General features: G+C 38.6%; 2 protein-coding genes across 12 annotated transcripts in view; one reads left to right on the top strand and one right to left on the bottom strand.

Moving 5' to 3' along the window:
• The first annotated feature begins 24 nt into the window (after positions 1–24).
• On the top strand, positions 25–5841 carry SPATA4 (spermatogenesis associated 4). The gene is made up of 6 exons (XM_024744961.1): positions 25–260; positions 968–1097; positions 1482–1600; positions 1706–1926; positions 3857–3970; positions 5159–5841. The coding sequence occupies exons 1-6, from the start codon at positions 49–51 to the stop codon at positions 5287–5289; spliced, it is 927 nt and encodes a 308-aa protein (XP_024600729.1). The 5' UTR covers positions 25–48; the 3' UTR covers positions 5290–5841.
• Positions 5842–8822: 2981 nt separating this feature from the next.
• WDR17 (WD repeat domain 17) overlaps positions 8823–21891 on the bottom strand; it is an 81920-nt gene continuing 68851 nt past the window's right edge. For 5 of the 11 annotated variants that reach the window (XM_024744946.1, XM_024744944.1, XM_024744945.1 and 2 more), the window contains 7 exons: positions 19638–19749; positions 16808–16949; positions 16429–16531; positions 15051–15152; positions 12312–12410; positions 11806–11989; positions 8825–9662 (listed from right to left, as the gene is read on the bottom strand). In XM_024744946.1, coding sequence (XP_024600714.1) covers positions 9543–9662; positions 11806–11989; positions 12312–12410; positions 15051–15152; positions 16429–16531; positions 16808–16949; positions 19638–19749 — 862 coding nt within the window. In that variant the 3' untranslated portion in view covers positions 8825–9542. Of the gene's footprint in view, positions 9663–11805; positions 11990–12311; positions 12411–13930; positions 14075–15050; positions 15153–16428; positions 16532–16807; positions 16950–17587; positions 17727–19637; positions 19774–21398; positions 21420–21891 lie in introns of those variants that run through there. The other 6 variants (XM_024744949.1, XM_024744947.1, XR_003003279.1 and 3 more) reach the window with 6 other exon arrangements.

Raw genomic sequence — 21891 nt, 5'->3', positions numbered from 1 at the left:
CCGCCGAGGCCCCGCCCCCGGTGCTGCCATAGAAACCCAGAAAGCGCCATGGCTGCCGCCGGTCTGGGAGGAGAGCTTTTGACACTGCCGACGGTACCCAAGTCACTGTCACTTGCGCCGCGTCCAGCCGCTCCCATGCGAGGGAGGCCTAAGAAGTGTCTGGTCTATCCGCATCCCCCGAAGAGGTCCCGCGTGTCTCCGTCGGTTCTGCGCTGGCTCCAGGGCCTGGATCTCAGTTTCTTCCCCAGAAACATCAACAGGTGCTGGAGCAGGGCCGGCCCCCGCCGCCTGGCTGGAGCCTCGGTCGGAGCAGAGCAGCCCCGGGGTCCGCGCAGGGGCTTTCTCCTGGGATTGCCCCCGCCCACTCACCACACACACACACACACACACACACACACACACACACACACACAGCTTGTTTTCTTAGGGAACTGACCAAAAAAAATAGGATGGATCATTTCAATCGGTCAATCAGTCAATCAATCATTACATAGACTTGAGCTAATACAGACTGCTTTGGTGACTACAAAAAAAGTAAAAGAGTCCAGGCTCTTTCTTCAGAGACATTGGACATTAATACTAGTGGCAGTTAATATTTGCTCTGGGCGTGCAAACTAAATTCCATAAAAATAATGACTTTGTTGCAGGCAAGGACTCTGGTTTACTAATTTCGGTATTCCTCAAGAAAGACACGCCTGAAAATTTCAGTGTACCTAGGTATCACATGGGCATCTTGTTAAAATGCAGGTTCGATACAAATGAATAGTTTGGGGTTCATAAAAAGAACACCATGGCCTTTGGTGTGTGTCATCTTGCCCAAAGGTTATTCCCCAGCAGGTCCTCCTTGGAGCAATGGTACAACATTCTGTAAGTTGCTGCCAGTATAGTATATTAAATTGGTGTTAATGAACCAAAATCACAAACTGTGTAAGTGACTGCATTTTATTTCCTTATTTTTATGGATCAGGGATTTTTCAAATGGCTTCCTGATAGCAGAAATATTCACTGTACACTACCCCTGGGACCTTAAATTGTCATCCTTTAAAAATGGAACTTCTTTAAAAGTCAAGTTGGATAACTGGGCGCAGTTGGAAAAGGTAAATTAGCAACCAATGACCCTTTTAATTGTTGAAAAGTTTATGTTTGAAGAGGTGTATTCTTGAGGTCGTGGATTTCTCTGTATATGCGTGTGTGGCCGTGTTTTAGGATGCAATGCAGCTGGGTAGGCAGCTTGTTTCCTTGTATTGAAAAGAAGGTTATTAAAGTTTATGTCATGAGTCACCTGTGAAACTGAGCATACTCATTTCAAATTGGAGCGGGATATAATGGTTGATTTTCTTGCTGAGTAATAATAACTTAATTAACATGTTAAACCTCAAAATATTAGTTGAGAATTAAAGGGGGATTAAAGTGAATTCACAGTAATTGGAGATTTTTATAGAACTTCTTATGGTGAAAGTATTCTTCTTCTACTATTACAGTTCCTGGCGAGAAAAAAACTTAGATTACCTAAAGAACTAATCCACGGAACAATTCACTGTAAAGCCGGAGTACCTGAAATACTGATACAGGAGGTGTACACCTTGTTAACACATCGAGAGTGAGTTATTTGGAATTTTCTAGTAATATAATATGAAACTTTTGATAATATAAATCTTATTACTAAAATGGGGCTTGTCAACAATATTTATTTTTTTATTTCCAGAATTAAAAGTATCCAGGATGACCTTGTGAATTTCACAGACTACAGTTACCAGATGCAGTTGCCCCTGGTCCCCAGATCGACAGCTTCAAAGTCTATTAAAGATAACATTAGGTTATCAGAATTAATAGGCAATCCGAACAAGCTCAATAATGAACGTAAAGTAGAGTTCCTCTTCCTTTTACAAATGTTGCAAAGAAAATTGAGCAGAAAACTGAATCCAAGTAAGTTTTCTTGGAAATAGTCAACTGGGTTCTTCCAAGCTTAAGAAGGCTCTTCTTGAGCACAGATGAAAGAAAAGCCTGCCACTGCGCCCTGAATCATAGACTTGTTGTAATTTCATCTACTGTGACTTTTATTGTTATTAATTCAGTCATACTTATTACCATATATGTATTCATATCTATCATATTATTTTGTGCTTTTAATTTGTTCTCTGTTTCTTGTCTTACCTATTTTTCTTCTTCTTTTGGACTGAACTTTAATCCAAAGACTTTTTTCCTCCCTACTAATTTGGAAAATTATAAATTTCTACACTCTTTAGTGCTACGCTAGAAACTTTAACATGCATGTTTATCTTAGTCTAAGAGTAATATCTTTATTCTCTTCCTCAAACTGTAAGGACCTTATAACACTAGGACACTGACCAATCCCTACCAGCCCCCTCCCCACTTCAGTTCTTTTGTTGTTCAGCATTTTGGTTTTGTCAAGTTATTTTTTTAACACTGCAAAATCAGGTATCATTATTTTTTATACCGAATATTTGCTTACATTTAATCTATCTCACTATTACTTCCACTCACTGGGTCTTGTCGGAATTCCTGGAACGAAACACAACCATTCCATTTAGTCATCAGTTTAAATGTCCATCTTAGTGCAAAGCTAACCTATCTCTCTGCTGTCTTCTTTGGAACACATTTTCTCTTTAGCCATGGACATACCTCAACACTTTCGATTCTTGAACAGAATTCTGTTATCACCAGTGTTGATTTTTGAGAATGCTGATTTTAAGCTGCCAAATAATTAATTGTGATGATCACAGTTCTGGGAATGACCAGGGTGGTGTTTAAGCATAAACAGGGCATGACCTTAGAAATGACCTTAGACACGTCTTCCAGCCTCAGTGAGGGTGAGCTGCTGAGGAGTGGGTGATCTTTAGAAGCACAGTGAAACTGATGCCCAAGCGCTGCAGTTGACAGAATTAGTTAATAAGAAATACGGGAAACATGGAAAATAATTTTGTCACTATTTTTACAGTATAAAAATGTTTGCAAAATGAAATAGATACTGTATGGTTTTACTTATATGAAATATAAAAACATGTAAAGCTAACCTATGATGATAGAAGTCAAGACAGAGTTTTAGTTTTAGGGTACTGTATGGGAGAGACAGGAAGGGATTTTGGGGTGCTAGCACTATACTATTTCTGGATCTGGGTGATGGCATCCCAGGTATGTATTCACTCCAAACATTCTTCAAACTGTAAACATACGATTTGTTCATTTTTCTGTATATATAATATACTACTATTGAATGAAAGCTTATTGGGACTTCCAGTGGTTAAGGCTCTGTGCGTCCAATGCAGGGGGCGTGGGTTCGATCCCTGGTGAGGGAAATAAGATCCTACATGCTGTGTGGCCAAAATTTTTTTTAAAAATAAAATAAAAAATAAATTGGCTGAATTAAAAAAAAAAAGCTTAACAAAAGACTAATAGGAACATAAGGATACTGTCTTTAAAGTAACTTTTTTTTTTTTGTGGTACGCAGGCCTCTCACTGTTGTGGCCTCTCTCGTTGCGGAGCACAGGCTCCAGACGCGCAGGCTCAGCGGCCATGGCTCACGGGCCCAGCCGCTCCGCGGCATGTGGGATCTTCCCGGACCGGGGCACGAACCCGTGTCCCCTGCATCGGCAGGCGGACTCTCAACCACTGCGCCACCAGGGAAGCCCTAAAGTAACTTTTTTAAAGCAACTATTTTGTGCATCAGAGATGTGAACCATGGTGGAGAGGGTTATTAACCTATGTATCCACACTGCTCTCAGGAATATGATACAACAGATGTCTAAATAATTTGCTTAATTTGAAATTGTGGTGTCGTATTTTGACCATGGCCATAGTGAATTTTTAAGAAAGAATTTTTGTTTACATTTTATAGAATGGTTTGAGGTCAAACCAACAGTGGGAGAATCGACTTTCAGTCATGGTCCTGCCCAAGCCTGTGGGTGCAAATGTAATTCAGTCATTTCGAAGGAAAGAGTCGCTCCTGTGTGTAAGTGTTTTTCCACTTGTTAAAAATGATGTTTTTGTTTTATTTTATTTGTTTAAAATTTCAAAATAGTTAAAATGTTGGTCTAGGCATTCAGTCTAGAACGGTGCAGTAGGCTGGTATGTGTGCTTTTGGATAGGTGGCGGGGGCATGCTGTCCGCTAAGAACCAGTCACAACAGGGGAAAGTCCCAGGCCAGCGCTGCCCCGCCTGCTACTATAGGAGCCACTTCAATTCCGATTTCAGCTTAAAAAAGTGCGTCTGAAACGGGAAACTCATTGGCAGAGCTCAAAACTCAATCCTGTAGCTGCTAGATGATGAATCAGTCCTAAGGCAGATACAGACAACCTGCACACCTAGACTTCCCCATCACTTGTTTTACAAGAAGCCACGAGTTTAAATCCTGTTAATTCAGAAAGCACTTAACACCAAAGCAAACTGTAGCCAAACAAGGGCCAAAGTCAGCCTCTGCCTCACTTTTTGGTATAGCCTGCAAGTTAATGGTTTTTACATGTTTAAATGGTTGACAACGTACACCAAAATTGCACATAATGGTACTGAAATCACAGCCTGTTCATCTGAAAAGCTTCTAATTATCAAATAGAGTGGCAAAAATTAACTGTAAGAAAGGTTACCTTTTTTTTTTTTTAACACTTAAGTTCCTCTCTTTGTTTACCTAAATCTAGCATCTAGCAAAATAGTGTGCCGAGGGAATGTAGATTTCTTGGTTGTCACTGGCCCCTCATATTAGAACTGAGTCACCTAAAGAGTCTGAGTGGCCGGCTTGGATGCCTCAGTGCAGAATTCTAGAAACCGAATTCTGAATTCTGTATAGTTGCCAAATCTAAGCACGATTAAAATCACGGCACTGTTGCCTCACCTGCTTTCTGAAGCAACATCTAAAAATAGTTGAGTCATGTTCAGTATCAGATGCACCAAAATAAGCCCTGGGTATTTTTAGGCTCCACCGATGACTTTTGGAGATGGTGGCATTCAGGTTTTGTATTTCCGACTACTGTCATGCATGCTTTAAATATTCTGTTTACCAGGCATTTAGACTAACCTGTGCCCAGCCTGTGGCCAATCGTTCTGCATGTGTCTGGTATGTCAGAAACACAGATGGTCGTATACAATACTTAGTAACCACAAATGGATTTTAATGTTGTTTATTTAAATATTACACCAAATACAGGTAATGGTGACAATCCACTTAAAGAAATTCACATGAAGCGAGCTGGAAAACGTTCTTCTGACTCTATGAAACCTATCAGATCAGAAGCATGGAAAGGGGACCCAGAAGAGCACCTGTGTGATGGGCTTTGAAGAAGCGATGCCACCACCTCTTGCCACTCTAAAGGGATACCGTCACCTAGTCTTGGATATATGTCAATAATAAGTAAATTAAAGGGGTGTCTTATCTATAGTTGGGCTGAAGAACGTATTTTTTAATTCAATTCAACAACCATTTATTCAACACCTGCACCTAGTAGTGTTGAAAATACAAAATCAGTTTAATTAGTATAGAATGAACAAAAATAAGTTTAAAGGTACAGTTAAACATAATTCACCAAGACGGGTGAGAATTCTTTCTCATAAATTTTGTAGGAATGGCGAATCTACTTTGTAATACGTTTTCCTCACTAGAAAGAGAAGAGCCATGCTACGAATATGCCTGTTCATCATCAACAAAATGTATTCTGAATGATTATTGCTGTTATACATAGGCCCCCAGAAAATCTTGCCCACTTCCATAAATAACTTTACTTAAGCCATCAAAAAAAAAATAGTCATCTTTCCTGTTGATACTGAGTTGTGGGGAAGGAAAATCATGGTTTACTTGGTGTTTAGCAAACAATTTAGCTTGATTTAAAAAAATGCTTGCTGCTTCCCTGGTGGCACAGTGGTTGAGAGTCCGCCTGCCGATGCAGGGGACACAGGTTCGTGCCCCGGTCTGGGAAGATCCCACATGCCGCGGAGCGGCTGGGCCCGTGAGCCATGGCCGCTGAGCCTGCGCGTCCGGAGCCTGTGCTCCGCAACGGGAGAGGCCACAACAGTGAGAGGCCCGCGTACCACAAAAAAAAAAAAAAAAAAAAAAAAATGCTTGCTGCCATGCCCCATATTTTTACTGCAGGGAGACAGAAGCAGTGATATACTGAAAGACTGATGACAGCTCATATATTCTCGGTAATTTAAAATTCATATTTGGAAAATTTCCTTCAAGTGGAATTATTCACGTTTTTATGCTATCTCATTAATAGTGTCATTTGACTTCCAAGATGAGTATTACTAATGCTGAATCCCATGATATGCTTGTCAGTTTCCAACAAAACTCTATTCGTCTTTCTGCATTTTTGAAGCCTTAGAGAGTTTAACTCGAATTTCTACCTCCAGAGACTTCCTTGTTTAATCTTACCCTTCTGGATAGGTAACATTTAGTAAAAGAAATTAACGAGAGCCCTGATGAAATCGATGACTTCTTGGGAAAGGTTTAGAAGATTATGAGAATAATTTTTAAACCATAAAATATAGTTCCTTAGGAAAGGATTTTAGAAACAAGTCTTCTGAAGCTCAGCTAGAGAAACGTCCAGAGAAAAGGATTAGATTTGGATAAACAGTCAAATAATAGGTTTCTTTATTCTCTTGACTCTGTTCAATCTCCTGAAAAAGCTACTCACTCGTGGCCTGACCTTGGTTAAGTTCCCAAGACCCCTGTGGGACCTACGGAGAGTTTTGAAAATACAGGAGAGTCTGGAAGCTTCATATCATAGTGACTAAGGACATGAAGGAAGTGGGGATATGGTGAAAGTAGGTAACGTCAAGAGCTTCTTAAGATGAGATGTGTCAACAGAAGCCAACACTTCAGGCAAATCTAAGGAAGGTCATTTTCTTCACAAAGTTTCTTCACAAAGATCTTTGACACAAGGAAGCAGTGAGCTATTCTCGGAGCTACAGCAGCCCCTATAGGAACAGAACCTTTCAATCGATTGGCAGAATGCTCATCCCGGGAATGGAAGCTTCTGTGATGTGCTGTTTATATTAATTAGTAAGCCTCTTTTTGCTCTCTTCTATAATAATTCTCTCTTCTATACTAATTCTCTCTTGTATACTAAACACTGTAGGCAGTGTTTCTCACAAGTGGAGACTCACCCTCCTGAACAGCCCAATCACATGATTTTTCTAGGTTTCTAAGCAGGGTCATAACCCAGATGGACGGCGCAGCTCTTCATACCTCTGATGACTTTAACCCAGAATTTAGCGAGAGATGGTGTCCTCTCACTGGTGGTTCTAGGGACGAGACTGATTGTGTCATCTTAGCAGTTCACTGTGTCATATCTGGCTTTAATTGCAGTTTTTATTAAAATCATTGTCTAATGAGACTTCTTTCATAAAAGCATACTTAAACTTGCAAAATAATTTGTCCACATTATCAGTAATATGGACACATTCAAATAAAAACAAGTTCACATTCTTTGTTTGGGTTTTCTGCATACTAAACATAACAATGAAATTTAACTTTATAAATTTGTAAAACTTTTGTTTTTCATATTAAGACACATACAGATCAACATAGTCAATGACATTTTATGAAGAATTAGTAGTCATAATATTAAGGTATAGAACATTGTTGAAGTCAAGGAATAATAGAATTGCATTTGAATCAATCAAATTTAAGCTTTCGACAAATACTGGGTTATACCTCAATGGTCTTCATGTGCTAAAGAGTTGTAAGATCTTTTTCATACTTTATACATTAAAATATTATTTCTTGCATTCATTAAACATACAGAAGAATGTAACAATTGTTTATATATGTATAACTTAGTACCTTTGAAGTATTTAAAGCACAGATTAGGGTTTTTAATCTATTTTAAAACAAAACAGAGAATGATAGCAGGATTTAGACTGCCACTTTTTAAGTGAGGAGATTTCAGTGCATATATGCCAATTAATAATACCCCTCACCTAAAAAAAAAAGAAATCTGAATTACACGTATCACTAAGGGTTAAAAAGTACTTCTCAGATACGATTTACATTACCCATTGCATCTCTGAGTTGTATACATTCTCTTCTATAATATTAACTATTTTCTTTATAAAATGGAATTTAAGGCTAAAATGCTTTTTTTGTGGAGTTAGAAGTAGGTCAGTGTGATAGACAGGTACATAATATATACTGTTTTCTGTTTTAAGAAGCTTAAGAAAATTTTTAAAGTATTTTAAATGCAACAAGTTTAAAGATAATAAAAACCACCATTATTCTAGTTATATGAGCTCACTCCCTAATTAGACAAAACACCTGTATTATAAATCTTGTAAAACAGCTTGAGTATCAAAGTACTATTCTTCCTAGTGTGCATTCATTTCGTAAATTTTGAAGTCAGAATTCGAGTACAATTGAAATACTTGTCGTCACGCCTCAGGCTTTTTACAAATATCGACAGATGCACTATTTTAATAAATATTTTTAAAACTTGAATTTACATAATATATCCCAAATTTCAACTAATAACCTATTTACTTACAGAAATTTATTTGAAACTGATTTTCATCAAATAAATTGTTTATTATAACTATATTATAATGTAACTTGATTAGAGATTATGTGAATGTTAAATACATTAAGGAAAATTAATATTCATAAATTCCAAATATCTTTTTTGTGGGCCTCTCACTGTTGTGGCCTCTCCCGTTGCGGAGCCTGGGCTCCGGACGCGCACGCTCAGCGGCCATGGCTCACGGGCCCAGCCGCTCCGCGTCATGTGGGATCTTCCCGGACTGGGGCACGAACCCGTGTCCCCTGCATCGGCAGGCAGACTCTCAACCACTGCGCCACCAGGGAAGCCCCCAAATATCTTTTTAACTAGTGAATTATCATCAGATGCAAATTTTCACATAGATTTCACTGCATTTTGCGTTTTTCACCTCTAATTTTTTTCATGCTTATGTAGCCTATTCCTTTATAATTAGACATTTGAGTTTCAGCTACAGAACTTGGGAATGTTTTCTCTTTAAAAAAATAAAACTCAAAAGTACTTTGCGTACCCATTTATTGATATATATATTAAACTTATAACTGAAAACTTCGATTAAATATGAGCTAAAACTAGTGGTTTACTATACATTTTATAGAGGACAATACCAGTGTTTGTTAACTTGAAGATCAGCTGTACACACCTTACATTTCGACACTTCAAGATACTCAGTCACCCAAATACTCTAGGCACCGGCTGCACGTCAAGCACGGTTCTAGGTGTTGCACTATTTTATAAGTTTCAGTGTTTCAACAATAGAATATTTGGTACCTTTTGTGCTTTGTGAAAAGTTGATATGCTCCTTTAGATTTGTCAGTCCTTTATAATTTAAATATGACCTTCCTCCCAAATAAGGAGACACCTATTTTTCCTTGAAATTATATAAATATTTTATTTGTTGAAGTTAACGAATAAAATCAACTGTGAGTCCCCACTTCCCACCTCCTCCTCCAGACCTTTGGCTCTTGGACAACAAAGGTTAAAGGTAATACTAACCGGAAAAAGGTCTTTAAAAAAACAATTAAGTGTGAGAAAAACCTTCTGTCAAAATGGGTTGAGTCGTATTCCAGTCCCCAAAGGTGAGAATGGGTTCACCTTTGCCCACATCAGAGCGTCATTCAAGGAGATGGTGGATTTCCCATCTTCAAGGAAAAATACAGGGCCCTGCACAGTGACAGTCAAGGGAAGAGAAGATGAGATTATGAATTTGCAATATGTTTTTAAACTTCCAGAAACAGACTCACACGAATAAAAAACCACTGGTGATATTCAAGCAACACTGATAGGAAATTTATAAATAAGAGAAAAATTAGATTCTTTGAATTGCCACCAAATAGAGAAACATTTTAAAATATCTTAACATTATGCCCTGATGTCTTTCAAAATAGAATTTAGTTTTATAATTTGAATTCATTAATTACAATGGCGCTGTCAGTGGCAATAGGTATTGCTAACCTATTAATTACTACAAAGTTAACATTTATAAAGGCATATATGCCTAATAATAGACTTTAATATACCTCACTCTTTTAATCATACAGCCTACATCAATACAGCTGGGAAAATTATTTAAGCCAGAAATTCAACCTGCTCTCCAGAAGATGAAAAATACACTGCTATATATGTGTATATATAATTCAAAGTCCTGTCGACCCTGTGATTTACTAGCATATCTATAATTTAGTTATATCAGCTATTTTGTATGTCGAGGGTAGTTCTGAAGAACTAAATCCAAAAAAAACTTTCAATGTGTATCTCCCAGCTCTTAGAAGGAAAAGCATGATTTTACAAACACGGAATGGAATAGAAACTTACTTTCTTCATTATTTTCTAAAGTTATCAGGTTTTTTGTCATGATTTCAAATGATAACAGCTTGTTGTTAGTAAATTATTTCTAGATATTAGGAAATCCATTACATGAAGTAGGCAGCTTCCTATTCACAGGTACTTGACATTTTAGTTTTAAGCAGAACACACTGATTTTCTGCAGGAACAGAAATATCCTAGGAGGGTAGCCCCCCTCCCGCACCTCTGAATCGGTCATTTGCGCCCTAGTGTATGTAAGATGATGAGTAGATCCTTTCCTAACGTGTGTGTGAGCGCAGAGAGGTTAGCCTGTGGAGTAGGTCATCTGTCTGTCTCAGATGGAGAAAAAGTCCTGAAGAGGAGAAAGAAACAGGAAAGTGTCCACTAGAAGTACATGCAGGGCGGTGAGTGGCACTGAAAATGTATTCTGAAAACTGCATGATGGTTTTTGCTCTTAATCATAAGTTCTTGAATTTACTGCTCTGGTTCTTTATCTCTGAACATCAGTGGATAAGCACGTATACAACTAAGTGTTCTGTCTGTGGTTTGGAATATATTGCTGTGTCTGAAGACTGTTTGTTTCTGGTGTCAAGTCAAGCTACAGCTAGAGTTTACATTAGCAGATATTTAATTGGAGTGATTATCCCCCCACGTACCTTTCTCCATTGGCCTGGCATGTCAGTGTTAGAAATGTAATTAGCTACGTTACATTAGAAATACAAGAGTCCACTTAGTAAAATGTGAACGTGCCCAAGAGGTGGCGTTCTTTTAGTCCCACCTGGTCTCCATTAGCATTTCACGGGGATTCAGCTTTGTTTACCTCTTGGGGACACCTACAACCGGTCCTGGCTCTGGGATGATGAAGGCTCCTCTATTTTCTGGAGATAATGGCACCCCTGGGTCACACTGGGAGGCTCTGGCATCGTTCACCATCATTACTTTGATTGGGCATGAGGGACCATTCCTTGGGAATTAGCCATCCCTCATGATTGATCCCCGTAATTTTTAACTGCTGAAAAGTTCCGTAAGTCAATGTAAGAACATGCATAATATATCAATGATATATTATACATCTACCAGTTGTTAATTGCTTTCTTTGTGTTTATAAAATACAAATGGAGACTATAAAGTTAAATTTAATCTACTGAGATATAATCATTTGTAACTGTGTTGATTGTTGTTTTGTCTTTCTTATTTAATTTCCCTAAGGATACGATCTATATGTATTTTAAAACATTTGTTACTAAGTATATCTATCATATGAATTGCTTTTATGATAACAGTACCATGGCTATGTCTCTGAATTTATTTCAAGGAGGGAGAAAACATTTATACCAAATATGGAAGCACTGAGGGCAATACTTTCTCACTGGGCCTCAGGTCTCTCTATAGGTACCTACTTTTATTCAGGTTGTGCTTATTTTAAGAACACATTTCAAAAAATAATGAAACAAATAAAAATGATGAAGATGCACAATGTATGCCTGACATCACGCTGTACCTGGATTTTTAATCCCGTAAAACAAGAGACGTGAATATCAGAATGACTCGGTAGGTTTGACCCGGTCACATAATCTGGTCCAATAATTCCTCTGAGTGGTTCTTCCTTTAGTCTCTTCAGTAAAGTTGCATAAACCATTCTTTGTGAATCAGAAGGGGGTGTATATGGAGATTCTTCTGATGATCTATATTTTCAACAGATATTCCATTTTTAGTTTTGTAGAATCACAGGGTTGTTAAGGTTTAGATTAGAAAACAGTCCCTGATGATTATTTAGTTCTCCTTTGTAAAACATGGCAAATCAACTTTAGACTCAATGTATAGTAAAATGAAGGACTTAAAAAAGGCAGGAAAGAGCGTTGTAAATTATTACTGAATATAGGCTCAACGACACAAGATTCATTATCCTGCCAAGATAAATAATGAGACAACCAAATTGTCAATAAGTCTGTCTGTAATATTAAGTGATACCTTCCGTATCCCAATTTTTACATCAGATTCACTCACCGGTTGATGGATTGTGAGCAAGCTCTCCATGCATCCAATTCCTCTGAAAGGTGTTCGATTTTTATAGGCACTGACACCTTCCGACGTTTCAATAGCTGACTGAAACATGTGAAAAAGACATTAACATCTGCCATCCAAGACAAAGACAGCAAAAGAGCAAATGAACTTTAAATAACTGCAATTTCAGATTTAACAACTGTTGTTCACAAATCTATGTGTATATGTAAATATATGCATGTAGGGGGGTGTGCGTGCGTGCAAGTCCCTGGCAGGTCAAAGATATTCAATAAATATTGGTTGGATGACAGACCGGGTATTGCTGAGTAACAGCCACGGTCAGCTACGGTGTGGTCCAGTGTGTCTCCGTATTACAAGTGACTCTTAGAAAGCAAGTGGAACAGTAAGAAAAGAATGTCAATTCGCGGAAAGCAATGGAAATGCTGATTTCAATTCTTTAAAGACAGGGATGTGTGAAAAAAAGCAGTGAGACAGTGACAGCAGTGATCCATCACATCTGTGTGTAGAAAACTGGAAAACAGATATAATGTTGTTGTTAATTATGAGGCTGTAGATAAGGAATTACTAGTCCTAGTTTCCATAAGTTACAAACTCAGTATGTTTTTCAAGGAACTAGTTGGTTGAAATTTAAAAGTAAAAGCTGTTTAGGAGATAAAAAGAAAAAGAATATAAGACCTTACAGGTGATATAAGACTAAAGGTAAGCATTTCTAGAATTTATATCTTGTGGTTAACTCTTGCTGGTTTGTCATCATTCTGCTGGGACATGATCAGAATTGGTGAGAAAAAATACATAAATACCCTCCCCCCACACACATACCCCTAACATTTCAGTAATATTATCTCAAATCAGTTGGTAGCTTGTTTTTTTTTCAACCTCAAATTATTGACTTAAAATTCTTTTATTGATAATGTAGCTTGGCTCCAAAACAAATTCTTTAAATCATATGGTTTCCCTGTCTACAGCTCTGCACTTGGTAGTACTTTGTCTGCCCAGTAGTTTTTGATGATCTACTGTAGATAGAGCACTGTTAAAGAGTGAGGAGGAAAACCCAGGTAACTAGGTGGACAGAGCACTGTGAAAATACCAGAGAAAAGCTTACATGTGTACACGGGGAATCACAAGGGTTTCACTTTGGCTGGAGCAGAGAACACGTAGAAGGACACAGTGGGTGATAAGGATGGAATGTGACTTCTGTGGAATTTCAAAGTAAGACTAAGGATCTAAAATGGTATCTGTTCACTAGTGGGGAGTCTCACCATCAGGGAGGCTAATGCAACTGTTGTAGGGGTGACAGGAGGAGCGGGGGTAGGGTGATTAGAGGAAGGGCTACCACAGGGGACAGTTAGTGAAGACGGTAAGTGTGGGTCCCAGAGAACGAGAAACGTGCGGGTGTGGGAGCTTACTGCATAATTGCATGTTGACAGCGAGGAAGAACACCTAACCCTGAACCTGAGCATTTAATTCTGGACGACAGAAGTATAATGACATCATCAGAAGAAAGAGCGAACCCAGGAGGAACAGATGTGAGAAGGAAGATGGCTTTAATTCTGAGCGCACTGAGGTTAGCGAGCTGCGGGGCGTCCAGCCAGGCGCTGTACCTGCCTACAGAAGGGTGAGTCGTCCGCACAGAGATGAGAGGGTGGGTTGTGAGGGACAGAGTACAGGCAGGTCCCGGAGCTCGCGTTCCTCTCTCTGGGATGACACGTTTCTAACCCAGCCACACTGTCCCAAGTCTCTCCTGCCTTAGGAATAAAATGCCTTCCTTGCATTGGTGATATTTTTTTCAAGGGACCATTTTCTCTTTTTCATTACCAAAGTCATATAGAGCTGAACATAGCTCATTAAATAATATTAATTCCATGTGATACATCCTACTGTTCTTACAATATATTTTAAAAATATTGTTAGAAGTTGCTTTCGAATTGTGGTCATGCTGCCTGCGTAGATCTCTCCCTGAGCGCCCTGACAGCAGGAATCTCTGCTGCTCCTTGGTCAGGCCCACAGCTACACCAGACCTCCCCCCAGGGGCACTGGATTTTATTTTTGAGTACGACAAGCTTTAAGCACAATGGCTGATGGTCAGCAAGCTGTTAGAAAACACAGGAGTTTGGCAGGTAGGTTATACCTGAATACAATATGCTTCGCACTTTTCTACTGTAGAGATGGGAAAGCTAAAACACACAGTTTTTCATCTTCTTTTGAAAGTAGGGTTACACAGTCCTGGCCAGTGGGTTGTAGATGCACAGCCCTAAGGAAGACTTTCCTTCCTGAATCAAAGGGTCCTGCCCTCTGTGGTCTCCATCCTTTCACCCTTACCACTCCTTCTGCTTCGAATGTAGACCTAATACCCAGAGGGCTGGGAACTACCTGGTAACCTTGGGTCACTCAGGCAAGAGGAAGGAAGCCAAGAATGTCGGAGTTGAAAGAAGCGAAGAATCCAGATCCTTGATGGAATCTGCCCGAGAATGCCTACCTCGAGTGTCTTGACCTAAGACCAGAAAACCTTAGTGTTTAAGCTAGAATCAGGATTGCTATCGTTTACACCCCAGTTCACTGCCAATTCATATCGTTTACTGCTGCCTTATTACGAAGCACATGCTCGGTAAATACATGGATGAGTGCAAAATGTACTTGTTGCTTCTATGATGCACTTAGACACTAACCATCTCAGTGAAAGGCACTTCTCTAATTTCACGGCAGAAGAGAACCTGCTCTTACCTCGTGTACTCATAAAGGGCCGGGACGATGCTTTGGTACTGTCTTCTGATAGCCAGCAAAGCACCAACGTACCCACATAGTATCAGCAGTTCGTTTCGAGCTCTAAAAGAGAATATATTTATTTTGAAAGATTCCGTAACTTGAGGTAAGAACATTGCTCTCATATACAGTTATTCTACTTGTGGCTCTATATTTTGATGGGTGACATTTATAGCAAAATATGCTTAGAAAATTTTCTAAACTTGAAGATGTTTTATTCATGTTAACTCCTATTCAGACATGTACACAATAACATAAATTGTATTTTGAAATGAAAGTCTTTAAGTAATATTTAACTCTGCCTTCTTGTTTTTCTCTCTTCCTTGTCTGTTCCTTCATGTAATTTCTCCCCGAGTGATGCACTGGGTCGGACTGACTGATTCCCGGCATACTGTACAGACTGCAGGGGACGGCGGAGAACACCTCCTGCACACCCAGCTGGGGAAGCTTGCCAAAGTCTCACAGGCTCTGCACCATCTTTTCCACATGGCATTGCAACAAAAATAGCCCAAAGCCTCTAGTATAAATATATGTGGTCTCGGGATTTTAGTTACATGGATAACAATGTCCTTAAATGATACTTGAATTCAAGGATAGTGTCTATTTTTTAATTTCTAGCACTTTCACTTCTTTCCCCAACCTAGTATGCTTTGCACACATGGAGATTTAAGAGATATGACCACTAGACAGACCACCGAGGACATGAGGTCCAAAACCAACCCAAAGCTCCGAATTGGCCCTATTTGAACCAGGTGTGTATGTGTGTGTCTGTGTGTACATACACATAACACACTAGGTATTAGGAAATGGGACCACTAAGATTTACTATTTGTTTCAAACTGACCTCTGTACTTTTACTTAAGGATAACACAAATTAAAATGTAATTTTTCTACACATGCATGTATCTGTCCAAGATGATCTTATCTCCTGATATGAACACCAAAAACAATACAGCCGGGACCTTCCCTGGTGGCACAGTGGTTAAGAATTCACCTGCCAATGCAGGGGACATGGGTTCGATCCCTGGTCCAGGAAGATCCCACATGCCGCGGAGGAACTAAGCCTGTGTGCCACAACTGCTGAGTCCGCGTGCCACAACTACTGAAGCCCCTGCACCTACAGCCCGTGCTCCGCTACAAGAGAAGCCACTGCAATGAGAAGCCCGCGCACCGCAACGAAGAGTAGCCTGTGCTCGACGCCAACGAGAGAAAGCCCACACGCAGCAAGAAAGACCCAACGCAGCCAAAAATAAATTAATTTAAAAAAACAAAAAAACAATACAGCCATTCCGAAACATTACGTAAGCTCAGTTACGCATTTTGGAGGAAAAGTACTCACTCAGTACATGTATGCAGGAGTAATTTTTCAGTACGAACATAACTCAGTAGGTCAAGAACGGGGTAAATGGTATCCAAAGTCCAATTTGAACTACTGATGGATCCTGGCAAAATAAAACCAAATAAAAGATTCTCTAAATAACAGGATTAAAACTTGTTCATCCAATTTTTAACTTATGTGATTGATTCTTTTCTGGTCAACGCTATCTGCTTCTTTATTTTCTAGATCACAGTCAGGTCCCGATACCAAACACTCAGCAATCTCTTTCCTCTTTAAATTCAGGACAGCTAGTGCTTGGTTTTAAGCCTTTTTAGCAATATGAATGAAAATACCAAATAAAAGAGTAGATTTTAAATTATACTACCAACTGAACACGTACCTTTGATGAAGTCAATACCAATAGGAAGGGCTTTCTCAGGTTCTTGACTTAACAGGTAATACTTTATAGTTTCAAATATATTGCCATCGGCATGGGCTGTCTCAGCTAATTGCATACATTCTTCTACTGTGGGTAGCTTGCACTAGAAAATAATTAGTTTGATGACACCGTTACTAAAATTTATAGGGATAAAAGCAATAGTATTAAGTGCTAAATGTTTCCAATATGCCTCCTTATTAAAGTTGCTGAGAACAGATGTAAATGAAATAATTTGTACTAAAAGCATACACTTATGGGAATATCTTTAAGATCTAGTAACAATAAATAGGGTATTACCTAACGAGTCAGTAGTTTTAATCACACAAATACCTAATAAAAGAGGTGAAAGTAGGGCTTCCCTGGTGGCGCAGTGGTTGAGAGTCCGCCTGCCGATGCAGGGGACGCGGGTTCATGCCCCGGTCCGGGAAGATCCCACATGCCGCGGAACGGCTGGGCCCGTGAGCCATGGCCGCTGAGCCTGCGCATCCGGAGCCTGTGCTCCGCAATGGGAGAGGCCACAACAGTGAGAGGCCCGCGTATCGCAAAAAAAAAAAAAGCAAAAAACAACAACAAAAAACCCCCCAAAGAGGTGGAAGTAAATTGTCCTGATTGTGATACTAGAATTAGTACCTGCAAATGTAATTGAGCAGGAAATGCTGAAATTAGTTACTTTAGAACAAATATACTGACCAGTCTCAAAAACTACATTAAATGTAGAAAACATAAAAGGTGCATGCTTACGTGTTCTCTACACAGTGATTTACTTTCACTTGGCCTTGAGACAAAGCAACTTTATTTCGAGTAGGACAAGCTCTCAACGTTTTTAGCTTTGACATTCCGAAATGCCACAAAGTGGAGATCTGAGTCTATGAATTCATTACTGTAAAATGAAAAGCAACACTCCCAATCTTTTCAAATAATGATTTTTTCTGTTAAAACTGAGAGTCTACTCCACCTTCATGTAAGTTTTTCTGCTTCCATAACGTAGACAGGAATTAAGTTATAAATTAGTAACTTAATAACTCAAATCAATATTTTAACTTAAGTTATAAATTAATTTTAGATAAAATTCTGACTTGTTCATGATATTTGCAGTTTAGGTGTTGAGGTTTGTTGGTTTGTTTCTAAGCAACACAGGCATAGTTTACTGCTGTCTTACTAGTCTTTGGCAACCACTGAGACAGAGCTTCCGCCGCAAAAAATATTTTGTGCTGTGACCGCAGATGATGTGGTTCATCCACAGTTAGGTCATCTGTCTCCTCTCCTTTGAGATTTGTCACTCTATTTCCTTCTCACTATTTTTTACACCCCCGTAAGTTACTAAAATGGTTTATTCAATTTGCTTATTCCACAGCTTCATATTTTCTGTTGTTTAAAATTTAAGTAAACTGAATATTTTAGATCCCTCAAACTCTCCCAAAAAAATTACAACAAACTAAACTAAAAGAGCTCTCATGTATGTGACATTTCATATTGTTTCCCCATGTTTATTCACTGAATGCCAGTTATTTACTGAGCAACTACTATGTGCTAGGAACTGTGCCTGGTTAGAAAGAAAAAAGTTTCTTCACTTTGCTATATGCTCTGAGAGTAGAGGCAATTAGCAAATGGTTCCCACTGAAATTTCATTCTGACACCGAATATGATAAGAGTAGGTTGATCATTCCTGTAATTCTTATCCTATCTTAAAATTCTAAAAGCTATATAACTTAATATTTAAATATAATTTTTAAGGGAGTTCCCTGGTGGCCTAGTGGTTAGGATTTTGGGCTTTCACTACCATGGCCCAGGTTCAGTCCCTGGTTGGTGAGCTGAGATCCCGCAAGTCACATGGCACAGCCAAAATATACTGTAATTAGTACAATCTCCCTATTGTTGAACATTTTGATTGCTTTTGTATGTAATCTTGGTATATAAATTCCTGTATTCGTAATGGAGCATTTTTAAAAAGCACTTTAGAATAAGCATGCCAATTTTATTATACTTCACTAATTCTTTTAAAGATCTTAAACTGCCTATTTTTAAAGTTAGCATAGGGCTTCCCCAGTGGCACAGTGGTTGAGAGTCCGCCTGCCAATGCAGGGGACACGGGTTCGTGTCCCGATCCGGGAAGATCCCACATGCTGCGAAGCGGCTGGGCTTGTGAGCCATGGCCGCTGAGCCTGCGCGTCCGGAGCCTGTGCTCCGCAGCGGGAGGGGCCACAACAGTGAGAGGCCCGTGTACCACCAAAAAATAAAAATAAAATAAAAAAAAATAAAGTTAGCATACATGTACCTTAAGATGCAAAGTGGAAAGGGCTTGGGATGTGAAGTTACAAACGTTGAAGTTCTCACCCCACCGTTAACTAGTTAAAAGTTCCGGACTTCCCTGGTGGCGCAGTGGTTGAGAGTCCGCCTACCGATGCAGGGGACACAGGTTCATGCGCCGGTCCGGGAGGATCCCATATGCCGCGGGGCGGTACCCAAAAAAAAAAAAAAAAAAAAAAAAAAAAAAGTTCCTTACCTTCTCTGAGTTCACTTTCTTTATAAATTAGGAACAGTATCCCCTGCTTTTCAGGGTTTCATGAGAATTAAGTAACAACAGATGTGAAAATTTAGAACAGTTCCAAACGTATAGTAGAAACTCAATAAATGTTCTTCCTTATTGTTATAATTTTTGTTGTATTTATGAGGGGATTCTGACGGGACCGTATATTCATTTCTCTGTGTGCGTCACTATTTGACCAAACCTAAAGCTAATGAAATCACAGCACTGCACTTCAAAGTAGAATACTTAATATCGTCAGCATACCTTCTCATGAAGATCATTTATCTCTTCGATACACCCCGGGTAGAAAGCACAGAGTTTTACTAACTGTAGTTCGCTGTCAGGAGTCATCAGGAGAAGATCAGCTGCCAAATTCCTATTCACATAACAAAAGGGGAAACTTCCATGAGGAAGAAAAAGCCTAAAAATAACATTTTAGAACTATTTCAAAGGAAGAAGACTCATTACACCTCCCTTGCTTTTCTATTTACATCAACAGTACTAATTTCCTACTTAGTTATGAAACTCCTCTAAATGTAGATTACAGAAACCAGAGGGCGTGAAGAAAAAACGTATTATGAAATTCCTAAATACTGAGCCCTTGTATATTTACAATTAATTTTGTTATTACAGAATAATTCTCTAACCAAACTAAGTAGTATGAGACGTGTTCTTTGGAGCGAATTATAAGGCAGACTCTGTGAAAGCTAATTTTCATCAACTTTTGCTACACTTGCCAACAATGGACAACTGTACTTTCCAGCGCGTTGAAACTAATGGGTAGTTACGTATTTTAAGTTTAGATGTATGGGTATTCTGCATATTTCTTAAACTTTAGGTGGAAACCAAAGACAGAAATGCGGTTTCCCGATTTGCTTTCTAAAGATTTAATCAATGGAATAGATCATTTTGAAATCAGACATTTAAAAAATATGTGGACTTTCTCAGCTTTACATTAAAATATTTTGTATAAAATCATTTTTAAAAATCAGGAGGTGAGGAGGTTTTGGTTTCATGCCTCGTAAGAGAGAAATCACTGATTTTTAATGGCTTACGATACTATTATTCAATTTTCAAGAAAATGATAGACATTCCGCATGACCTTAGAATAGACAGTATTCCAAATGTGCAGTTACAACGGCTGTGCCGTGGACGCTGAGTAAAGCCCCCTCCACCTTCTTTGTGCGCCTTCAGTAAAATCTAACTTGGTCATTCAAGTGAATAAATTATTTTAGAAAATATTAGGGAGACGTTTCATCAGAATACAGTGAGTAAAGCACAGGAATAGGGATAATTTGTACGTGTCAAATTCTCTATCGTCATTGGGCAAGTAAATCTTTGAGTGTTCTTACAGGTTCCAAATTAGAGTAATTCATCTGTTCTTGATAAAAAGTATGACTTTATGTTTTCTGATACTAACATTCAATAGCAGTTTTTAATAATGTCCATGAGAATATAGAAATTATCATTTGCTTTTATAGTGTTTTAAAAAGCTGTGCTAAAATTCTACTTTAACTTCTATGAACTACAGACAGAAGTCTGACTTTCTTATCCTAGAATCATATCCTGATACAGAGAAATTTACAGCAATTCTAGCTAATTTTATTTACTTTTTAGGCTAGTTCACTGTTTATTGAAAATTCAGTATGCCAGTAGGGGAAAATGTGTGTATATATTTCTATATACTGATATAGACCAGCGAAATGATCCAAACTCTTAAATTTCACTATAGAACAGGCATTTTAATTTGCTGGCTTGAGTTAATTATTGTTTTATTGTAGAAAGCCACAGTTCATTTTTTACACAGGTTTAAAGTATAAAATCATGAGTGATTTTGTACCTGCGTTATAGGAACTGTTCTCATTACCTTGTGGTTAGGTTTTATATAAACTATATAAATGAACTGGCATTCTGCAAAGCAATAAACCAAAAACAGTTAGTGATCATTTCTTAGTAAAGAGTTGGTATTCTAAAAACAAAATATGTGAATTTTCAATTGAAGATTTTAATAAAACTCGATAATACCTGTATCCAGTGGATGGAAAGCTAAAAAGAAAATAAATCTGAATACCGTGAATAGGCAATGACAACCAAGAAAAAGCAAACTTTTACCAGTAACTGTAAAAAAAACACGAAGTGTTCTCGGTTTATAAAATTACATTAGGATTAGATCTCACTAGGAAAAGAAGCCAGATGCATGTATTTCAGCGTTTGAACTTTATCCTGGTTTCTGGTGCACAAGCCTGTGGTATATAAAGAGAGGACTCGGAGGGAGTTCAAAGGAAGGAGAAGTTTGTTTTATATTAAAAGCAATAAGGCAGAGAGTCAGGTGGAAGATTTTGAAACCTCTTTAAAATTTAATATCCATGTTTGGCTACTTTTTACCTTTACTTTTTTAAAAAAAGTAATCACATTGTATTTGAATTAGATGATGACTTGTAGCACAGCGTCAGTCAGTCACCTTTGTGGGTTAAGTAGTGTGAGTTAGACCTCGTGCTTTCGGTGGGGTCTGAGCCAA

The sequence above is a fragment of the Neophocaena asiaeorientalis genome, unplaced genomic scaffold, assembly GCF_003031525.2.
Source record: "Neophocaena asiaeorientalis asiaeorientalis breed wild unplaced genomic scaffold, Neophocaena_asiaeorientalis_V1.1 scaffold267, whole genome shotgun sequence".
NCBI lineage: Eukaryota > Metazoa > Chordata > Mammalia > Artiodactyla > Phocoenidae > Neophocaena > Neophocaena asiaeorientalis.
This window is presented reverse-complemented; position numbering and strand designations above follow the sequence as displayed.

What these genes read in the sequence shown, in the direction of transcription:
- SPATA4 (XM_024744961.1), top strand. Translation starts at nt 49, where the DNA reads ATGGCTGCCGCCGGTCTGGGAGGAGAGCTTTTGACACTGCCGACGGTA. An exon ending in ACTGGGCGCAGTTGGAAAAG is followed by an intron (nt 1,098 to 1,481) that starts GTAAATTAGCAA and finishes CTACTATTACAG; the next exon opens with TTCCTGGCGAGAAAAAAACT. An exon ending in ACCTTGTTAACACATCGAGA is followed by an intron (nt 1,601 to 1,705) that starts GTGAGTTATTTG and finishes TTTTATTTCCAG; the next exon opens with AATTAAAAGTATCCAGGATG.